Below are 10,062 nucleotides of genomic sequence, written 5' to 3'. Positions count from 1 at the left end.
TTTCCTCAGTTGTTTGAGAGGATTAATGATTTTTGAAAGTACTTTTCTTTGTTCATTTTAAGGATGACCAGATCATTAATTGGCTACTAGAATTCCGCTCTTCCATCATGTACTTGACAAAAGACTTTGAGCAACTTATCAGTATTTTGTTGGTAAGTATGCCATTTGTTTCAGGGATTAGTACTTTGAAAATAGTATATATTGTAACAATAAAGTGTTCCTATTATCCTCCTTTCCAATTTAGAGATTGCAGTGGTTGAATAGAAGTCAGAAAGTGGTGGAAGAGTACTTGGCTTTCCTTGGTAATCTTGTATCAGCACAGACTGTCTTTCTTCGACCATGTCTCAGCATGATTGCTTCTCATTTTGTACCTCGTAAGTGGTTATTCTTTGCTTGGTTTGATTTTTTAAAAATATCTCTCTTTATTAAATTACTGCCTTCCCAGTATACTTTTGAGATTGCACCACCATGGAAGGTTTCAGAGTACATATTGGCAGCAGTTTCTGATACATGTCTCTTTCCAGTAATGGCCTCTGTGAAAGTGTCTAGATTCATTTGTTGCTATGAATTTTATGGGTTATAGTTAGCTTTAGTGAGCTGTTTAAAAAATATAAAGTTAATTTTTTTTCAGATTGTATATTTAATATGTACTCATTGGACAAAATTTGGACTCTGGATAAAAATAGCTTTTTTGTATAGCTGTTCATTGTTTAGGTCAATGCAGAAGAATAATGTATTTTCTTTCTCTCTCCAAAGCCCGGGTGATCATTAAGGAGGGTGATGTGGATGTTTCAGATTCTGATGATGAAGATGATAGTAAGTTTAAAGATAATTGGAGTAAAGAATGCCTTGTGTGTCTTGTCAGTGCTTACTGAATGATAAAAGCACATTGGCAACTCTGGGACCTATTCTAATTAGTAGACCAGCGAATGGCTGTCTTTGATGGAAACTTTGGTTATATTTAGCATTAATATGCAATCATTTGCCCTAAATGCATTACTGAAATAATTAGTCCATTTAGTCTTCACTGGAAGTTGGTTACACAGGAAATACTGAAATTATTATTACTCTAAGAAATCATTCAGTTGTCGTTAGCAGGCATTTTCAGTTTCAAGTCCATAATTTTTCATTTTAAAGTTTTATTTTGATATTTACAACCTTCACTTTTTTCCATATAGACCTTCCTGCAAATTTTGACACGTGTCACAGAGCCTTGCAAATAATAGCAAGATATGTCCCATCGTGAGTATACTTTTGTTATTTATTTTGAATTATGGTGTTTAATTTTCAAGAACATTTTCTATTGGAAAATAATAAAATGTTAATGGCATAAAAGCTCTCATTATGTGCCTGTTTTTTGGTATCCTGTTGATGAATCCTCACATCGTCTTCAGCTTTTTTCTTTCAAAACTTGTATGCAGATTTCTGCAAAGACTATATAGTGGTTAGAATTTTGCTCTTACATTTGAAAGATACAATACCCAAAATTTTTTGGTGAAGAAACCCCTTTGTGTGTTTGTGTCATGCCATGTGAGCAAAAATTAGGTTTTAAGAATAGCTTGTCAGGTTTGTGGGTTTCTTTTGACGGGGCAACAGGACTTAATTTATTATTTATTAACTGAGAAAATAAAAATTGGTAACTTTCTCCTCTTTTTAAAATAATATATGTGTAATTGAAATTGTAGCTCTTAAATGGAAGCTAATATGAAAACAAAAAGACTTCCCCTTTCATTTGCTTTTTGATATTGAAGTTAATAAAACTTTGGAAACATTTTTTTTCCCCTAAGTCATAGATTTTTTTTCTGATGAAGCTTTGCATTAATTTTAAGAACCAGTCATTTGAATCGAGGGTTGTATTTGCTTCCGTATCTATCCATTTTTGCTCTTAAGTAGAAATGTGAGTTTCTTTGAAAGTCCAGCTAACCTTCTTTGGTTGATTTCTCACAGGACACCATGGTTTCTTATGCCAATACTGGTAGAAAAATTTCCATTTGTTCGAAAATCAGAGAGAACATTGGTAAGAAATCTTTCATGGGAAAAGTAATGAAAAAGTTGTATTGTTGTATTTGTTTTAATGATGTTATGTGTTTTTCTTAAACTTTGTTTTATCTTCAAAGCTTTTAAGCCAAGACTAAGAATTTGACCTAGATTCCTTTCTAAGCAAGTGGAGGATTCGTACTGACTTTTCCTCTTACTACTCTGTGCAAATCCAATTCAGAAATATTTTTTATAGGCTTAACGCTTAAACAGATAAATTGTACTAGAAAATAATAGTTTATATAATACCAAATAGAAGCATTCCTTATTTGAACATGAGTTTTCTATAAATGAACTCTGCTTAAGTTTTTGTGCAATATTTAGATCATCTGTATAGTTCAAATATAGTAGTTTCCTTCTAAGTTTAGATTTTTTTTTTAAGTGTGCTGTTATGTATATAAAATAAAGCATTAATAATGTTTGCTAATTTTTGTGTTAATCTGCTCAAAGTAGAATATTAAAAAGTGCTGTACTTGTATAAAGGAGCTCTGATGGTATAGTAGTAAGGCATTTGGCTGCTAACCAAAAGGTCAGTGGTTCAAACCCACCAGCTGCTCTGTAAAGAAGATGGGGTGATCTGTTTCTGTAAAGATTTACAGCCTCAAAACCCAATGGAGGTCACTATGATTTGGAATCGACTTGATAGCAGTGAGTTTGGTTTTTGGTTTGGTACTTGTATAGATTTATAAAAACCTGAACAAAATAGTAGGAAACCAAATTAACAACATTTTAAAAGAATCATATACCATGACCAAGTGGGATTTATCCCAGGAATGCAAGATTTAACACAGAAAGTCAGTGTAATGCATTGTGTCAATAGACTAAAGGACAAAAACCATATGAGCATCTCAGTAAATGCAGAAAGAGCATTTAACATACTCCAGCACCCTTTCATGAGTAAAACACTCAGAAGGGAACTTTCTCAGTCTGATAAAGGGCATCTAGGGAAAATTCAAAGCTACCATTATAGGCTGAAAGCTTTCCCCCTAAGATTGGGAATAAAACATAAAAAGATCTTTGCTCTTGCCATTGGAGGTTTTAGCCAGGGCAATTAGTCAAGAAAAGGAAATAAAAGGCACCCTGATTGGAAAGAACTAACCTACTTCTGTTTGCAGAGTACATAATCTTATATATAGACAATCCTAAAACCAAAACTAAATTCAACTCAGAACAACCCTATAGCACAGAGTAGAACTGCCCCATAGGGTTTCCAAGGCTGTAAATCTTTACAGAAGCAGACTGCCTCATCTTTCTCCCATGGGGCGGCTGCTGGGCTTAAACTGCTGACCTTTTGGTTACCAGCCTAAATACTTTAACCACTATGCCACCAGAGTGCCTCAGAAAGTCCTGAGGCCTCCACAGAAAAAAAAACCCTAATAAACCTAATGAATGAGTTCAACAAGATTTAAGGATATAAGCTCAATATACAAAAACCAATTGAATGAGTAAAGAATTGTGTTTTTCAATAAATGATACTGGAATAAGTGAATATCCACATGTGGAAAGCAAAGCAGGACCCATACCTGACATCATATACAAAAGTTAAAATGAATCAAATACCTATATGTAAAGTAAGACTCTTAGAGAAAAACATAGGATTAAATCATAACCTTGGGCAACAGTTACTTAACATAAAGTACAAGCAGCCAGAGAAAACGTATATGCATTGGATTTCATCAAAATTAAAACTTATGTGCTTTAAGGGACATCTGTCAAGAAACTGACCCATAGAATGGAAGAAGTATTTGCAAATCATATATTTGATAAGGGACTTATATTTAGAATATGTAAAGAACTAATAATAAAAAGGCAAATTTAAAAATAGACAAAGGATCTAAATAGATTTCTGCAAAAAGATACGGAAATAGATAATAAACACATGAAAAAAAATGTGTCATTAGGGAAATGTAAATCAAAACCACAGTGACACACCACTTTTTACCCACTAGAATGGCTAAAATCAAAAAGACAAACAGTGAAAGTGTTGGTAAGGATATAGAGAAATTAGAATGCTCATACATGGCTGGTAAGAATGTAAAATGGTGTGTGTGCTTTTCCCAAAAAGTTATAAATTGGGTTAACATGAAACAGCATGTCTGCTACTAGGGAATTGAAAACACAGGTCCATGAAAAAACTTGTACACACAGATTTTATAATGGTTAAAAAGTGATTTAACGTTAAAAGTGTTCTATAATGGTTAAAAAGCAATCCAAATGTTCATCAGATATGAATGGATAAACAAAATGTGTAGCCATACTGTGGAAAATTGTTCAACCATAAAAAAGAATGAATTGTGATACATACTTCAACATGGATGAACCTTGGAAATATTATGCTAAGTGAAAAGGATATTGTATAATTCTTTTTATATGAGATGTCAAGAATAGGCAAATCTTTAGAGACAAAGTAGAAAAGCAGTTGGGGAGGGTCAGAGTTTGGAGGGAATGGAGAGTGAGTAATTGATAAAGGTTTTTTTTTGTGTGTGATTTCCGTAAAAGTTTACGGAGCAAATTCATCTTCCATAGAGCAGTTTACATACACTTTGTTTCATGACATTGACTGTAATCTCCCACAGCGTAATAGCTCTTCTCCTACTTCTTCCCCATAGCCACCTCTTCCCTGTGTCCTTCCTTCCCATGCACTCCTGTCCCCTGAGCTGTCTCCCTGTGTGTACACAGCCCTTCTATTCTCCCGTGATTGCTCTCTCCAAGGAGTATATCTAGCTAATGTAAATGTTCAGCTCATATGCCTGTCTTTTGTTTGACTGGAAGCTACAGGAGGGTTCAATTCCAGACCTGAAGGGCAGCTAGGGGCCATAGTCTTGGGTTCCACCAGGCCCTGTCAGACCAACAAACCTGGTCCCTTTTTTTTTTTTTCTATGATTTGGAGTTTTGTTCCACATTTTTCTCCTATTCTATTCAGGATCTCCTACGTAGATCCCCATCCAAGTGGTTAACAGTGGTAGCTGGGCACCATCTAGTTCTTCTGGTCTCATAGTCATATAGGCTGAGGATCGCATGGTATATTAGTCCCTTGGAGTAATTGTTTCCATGTGTCTTTGGTTTTCTTCATTCTTCTTTGCTCTGGATGAGGAGAGACCCATCGTTATATCTAGATGGCCGTGTGGAAGATTTTAAGATCCCAGTTGCTACTTGCCAAAGTAGGATGTGGAACAGTGTTTTTGTGTAGTATGTTATGCCAGTTGAGCTTGATGTCTCCTGTGACCATGGTCCTGAGCCCACAGGTCCAACTATTCACTACCTCTGGGTAGCTGGCTGTGGCCAAGAAGTGACTACAGCTTTGTCCCTTGTCAACTCTATTGTATACTTGGAAATTCTTATAGAACATACAAATACACTTGTAGAAACATTGTCTGCCAACCCTATACATGGTCATGGGCACACTCCAATAAAAGGATTTTTTGAGAGGATGATGGAAATGTTCTGAAATTGATTGTGGTGATAGTTAATGTAACCTTGAATATACTGAACACTATTATATTGGATACTTCAGATGGGTGAATTGTATGGTATGTGAATTATATCTCAAACTATTTAAAAGAAACCACTATAAAAGTATACAAATTACAACTTGCATTGCTGAGGGTAATTAATAAAGTAATTATATGGAACATAGATTGACATCTTTAAATTTCACTCCAGATTCACATTGTTTCTATATTGGTTAGATTTAAAAAAAAAATCCGCTGCCAGCAAATCAATTGCAACTCACAGCAACCCAGAACGTAGTAGAACTGCTTCATAGGGCTTCCAGGGCTGAAATCTTTAGGGAAACAGACTGCTATATTTTTCTCCCCTAGAGCAGCTAGTGGGTTTGGACCACCCCCCTTTTGATTGGCAGCCAAGTGCTTAACCAGTATGTGTTGTTGTCGTTCTTATGTGCCGTCAAGTCGGACCTGACTCATAGCAACCCCTTCTTGGGTTTCCAAGGTAGTATCACTACAGAAGTAGGTTGCCCCATCTTCCTTCCAAGAAGTGGCTGATGGGTTTGAACATCCAGCTTTCTGGTTAGCAGTCAAGTGCCTTAGGCACTATGCTACCAGAGCTCCCAGTATATAGTCTTGTGTTTTTTTCTTTAGATATTTGAAACTAAAGATTGTGTAATCAATGGTTTATTTACATAATTATGAAACATTCTCTGAAAATGTTTAATTCTTTGTTTCATGTATTAGGAATGTTACGTTCATAACTTACTAAAGATTAGCGTGTATTTTCCAACCTTGAGGCGTGAAATTTTGGAGCTTGTTATGGAAAAGCTTCTCAAGCTGGATGTAAGTATGGAATAATACTTTTCTCCTTGATTTTCATTTACTGACTATTTTTATCAGGATCACAGTATTTGAAGCAACAATAACAACGACAGAAACGAATGCACAATTCCACATTCCTTTGATTAATTTCTTTAAATGTTTCTTAAACTTTTAGCTGTGTGCATACATACATACAGTTCAATCTCATGTTTGGGAAAAGGCGTTTATTAGTCACACAAATTTAAAAATACATTTGTGATAAATGCTATGAATGAAGCACTTGCATTACTATGAGATGTGAACCCAATGTAGTTGGAGAGTCAAGAGGGCATTCCTAACGGAGTGATGTTGAGTTGATATTTTTATATCTTTTTGGTGTTTGAATTTTTTACAAAGGCAAATTATGATTGTCAACTAGTAAACTTTCCCTCAGTCCCCAAGGTTTGAAATAAGGAGCAGTGGGAATGAAAAGTTATGGGTGGATTCTAGCAACATTAGAGGAAATAAGAAATTGTCCTTGAGACAGTGATGGAATTGGAAAAGAAGGGGATAAAAGACAGGAATCCCTCAAAGGTTGTTCCTCATGGAACGGAATCATGTATAGTGTTGTCATTAACAGTAATGGGTTGGAAGTTTGAAGATAATGAGTTTCATTTTGGACAGGTTGAATTGCTGAGTGGGATGAGGTGGGAGGGTGGGAGGGTGGGAGGCTGGATGGAGAATACTCACTCAACAGTTACAGCCACACAGGTAAGGGACTGAGAACAGCCTTGTGAAATGATGCAGTTTAGGATAAGGGAAGAGGGAGAGATCAGAAGTAAGAGAAAAACCCCAAGCTTGGATACTGAGGGAGGATTTGGAAGAAGGAAGGATTTGGTTAATGGCATCCCATATTCTTAACATTTTAAAGAGGATGAGAAGAACAAAGGTCCTTGGATTCAGTTATTAGAAAATGATCTTTGTTGCCCTCCAGAGGGCAGTCTCAGTAAAGAAATACCAACTACATTTCAGGAGAGCATGGATGGTTAGGAAATTCAGGCTGTTGTAGACCTTGTGGAATTTTGAGATGAAAGGGGGAGATGGAGCGGGGGTGAAAGCAGTCATGTTTTAGAATTGGGGAGATGAAACTTGGTGGAGAAAAAACTGATGCTGTGGGGGAGAAGGGAGGTAAAGTGAGGTAGGCCTCAGATGAGCTGGCCGTTAGACACACTGACTCATTGCTAACTTGCAGTTAGATTCCTCTGGTCAACTACATATCATAGTTCACATGGACACTGCATTTTATATGTTTTTGCATTTACCAAACCGCATAACCCCCTCACACATTGGTTTCCTGGGTGAATGATCTGTGAAGAAATACAACAGCCTTTGTAAAGTCCTTCTCTGATGTTTAGTTAAGGGACATTTTAGAGTATGTTTAGAAAGGGGGTGATGTATTGAATAGCTAAAAAATACGTGATTTGAGTAGTATGTAAACAAGGTATTTGAAGCTATACCAAAATAAATATTGAAAATTCATATAGAGCTTACATTTCATCACTTTTCCGTTCAGATGATTAATGATATTCTTAAATAACATATATGTGAGTATGTGGTGCATAGTAAGAGATGAAATAAATGTTGGATTTGTTGAGGCTGCCTGATTCAGAGCATCATGTAGATCATGCTTTACATACATATATAGTAAGAGGGGGCTTAATTTATAATCTCGTAAATAATGACACAGATCCATTTGGGGGGTGGATTTCACCATAATTAAGTGTTTTATGGTGCTGTATAAGGTGCTAATCTGAGCACATTTAAAGTGTGTATCAGGTGAATTTCCAGCTCCAAAAGTAACACAGGTACGTTTTAAATGTCTTTATTCTTTTTTTATTTTTCCTTTTGTTACAATGTAGGTGAATGCATCACGGCAAGATATTGAAGATGCTGAAGAGACAGCAGCTCAAACTAGTGGTGGGACAGATGCCACGGAAGGATTGTTTAATATGGTCAGCATTTCTGTAAATAAAGGAAACACACAGTTCATAATTTCAGAGGGTGGGAAGACACATCTAATGGTTTCTCATCTTTTTCAAGGCAATTAAAATAGCGCAGAAATCATTGAAAGTGATTTATTACATGCACAGTTTACTACTGTTTTACTTATTGCCAAGTATAGTTCATTTGTTTCCAAGGCTTTGAAATTGAGTTTGGAGTTCAGGATATTTCTTTTTTTCTCTCCTCCCCTTTGAATCTGAGGTGCTTGTTTTGTTTGTTTTTCAAAGCCATATATTGTTTTTGAAGGAATGAGAAATAGAAAAGCATACCCATTTAATTTCTCTGTTTTACAAATTGTATGCCTTAGAGCAGTACTTCTTTACCTAGGGTGGTCTCTTACATTGAGCTCATTAGAAGGAGATCCTAAGGCAGGGATTTGAATGCTCTTGGCACAAAGGATGTGAGGAAGCGGGACAAGACAGGGGAGGAGTTTAGTGAGGGTTTGGTTTCAGTTGGAAAGTAGCCACAGCCTGATCCTTCTGGGAACTCTGGAGCATGAGAGTTGGTCCTGGCTGGGGGGTCATGCAGATGACGTCTTGTGACTTGTAGTCAGTTAGTCATTGGCTCTGAGAGAGGGTTGGGAGGGAGTACAAAGTCAGTCCTGGCTCCTCTTCTGTTGAGGGCAGTTCTCCAGAGAAGGGGCTATCACAGTGCCCACTACATTGGTGAAATTTGTCATGTTTGCATGGTCAGACTGTGCTTGTGTCTTCTAAATGAAAATCTGATGCTGGGGCACTGGATTTGTGCTTTTAAAACTCTGCAAGTAGTTAATGTTTCACATCCTTGGTAGAGAGCTCCTGTATAGAATGATGTCTCTGTTTGTTTTCATGTCAATTTTTTTCTTTATCTTTAAAGGATGAAGATGAAGACCCTAAAGGTGAAATAAAGGCTGATCCTGCACAGCTTGATCACATGGTACATCCCGTAGCTGAACGCCTGGACATCCTGCTGTCTTTACTCTTGTCCTACGTTAAGGATGTCTGCTACATAGATGGTAACAGCCTATAATGATAACAGTAACTCATCTGTGTTGAAATACACCTTCCATACACCTGGCTCTATGCTGGAGGCATTTTATATATATTATCTCTAGTACTGATAAGAATCCTGTAAAAATCAGTATTTTGAGTATGAGGAAAAGAAAATTTAGAAAAGTCAAGTAACTACCCAGTGTCGTATGGTTTCATGGGGCTGAGATTTAGGCTTAATTACACCTGTTTTCAAAGCCACTGATCTTTTCTCTAAATATTATATCAACACATGTATGGAGTTTGGTCAGTTTTAGGCAGGGATCACATTACACTCAAGTTATTCAGTGCATTTAAAAATGGTGCAGTAGGCATTGATTACTTTGCTTGGTGTTATGCATTGAGCTTAGACGGTCTGCTCAGTACATTTTTGTGCCAGGTGTTGGTACAGTTGTGAGCAAATTGTGCTGTTTGCCCTCATGGGTCTGGTGACTTTGTCATGAAGAAAACAATTCTTTTCTGTTCACATTGATTGTTAAGATTTAAGAGTGAAATCAACCACTCAGAATAATAGTACTTCAAGTGTTTTGTTTTGTTGTACATAAGGTTGCTATGAATCAGGGCGGAGTTGACAGCACCTAACAACAACTCTGGTAGCATAGTGGCTAAGGCACTTGACTGCTAACCAGAAGGCTGGCGGTTCAAACCCACCAGCCACTCCTCGGAAGGAAGGTTGGGCATTCCTA

General features: G+C 36.6%; 1 protein-coding gene across 1 annotated transcript in view; it reads left to right on the top strand.

Annotated features, from left to right (window-relative positions):
• Positions 1-10,062, top strand: part of RRN3 (RRN3 homolog, RNA polymerase I transcription factor) — a 54,301-nt gene that overhangs the window by 6,303 nt on the left and 37,936 nt on the right. Inside the window, exons 4-11 of the mRNA XM_007956476.2 lie at positions 63-152; positions 245-374; positions 757-816; positions 1,179-1,242; positions 1,948-2,017; positions 6,231-6,329; positions 8,207-8,299; positions 9,204-9,342. Coding sequence (XP_007954667.1) covers positions 63-152; positions 245-374; positions 757-816; positions 1,179-1,242; positions 1,948-2,017; positions 6,231-6,329; positions 8,207-8,299; positions 9,204-9,342 — 745 coding nt within the window. The remainder of the gene's footprint in view (positions 1-62; positions 153-244; positions 375-756; positions 817-1,178; positions 1,243-1,947; positions 2,018-6,230; positions 6,330-8,206; positions 8,300-9,203; positions 9,343-10,062) is intronic.

Source organism: Orycteropus afer, unplaced genomic scaffold, assembly GCF_000298275.1.
Source record: "Orycteropus afer afer isolate SDZICR_OR568_19922 unplaced genomic scaffold, OryAfe1.0 scaffold00623, whole genome shotgun sequence".
NCBI lineage: Eukaryota > Metazoa > Chordata > Mammalia > Tubulidentata > Orycteropodidae > Orycteropus > Orycteropus afer.
The sequence above is the reverse complement of the archived record's forward strand: the minus strand, read 5'-3'. Positions and strand labels throughout refer to the sequence as shown.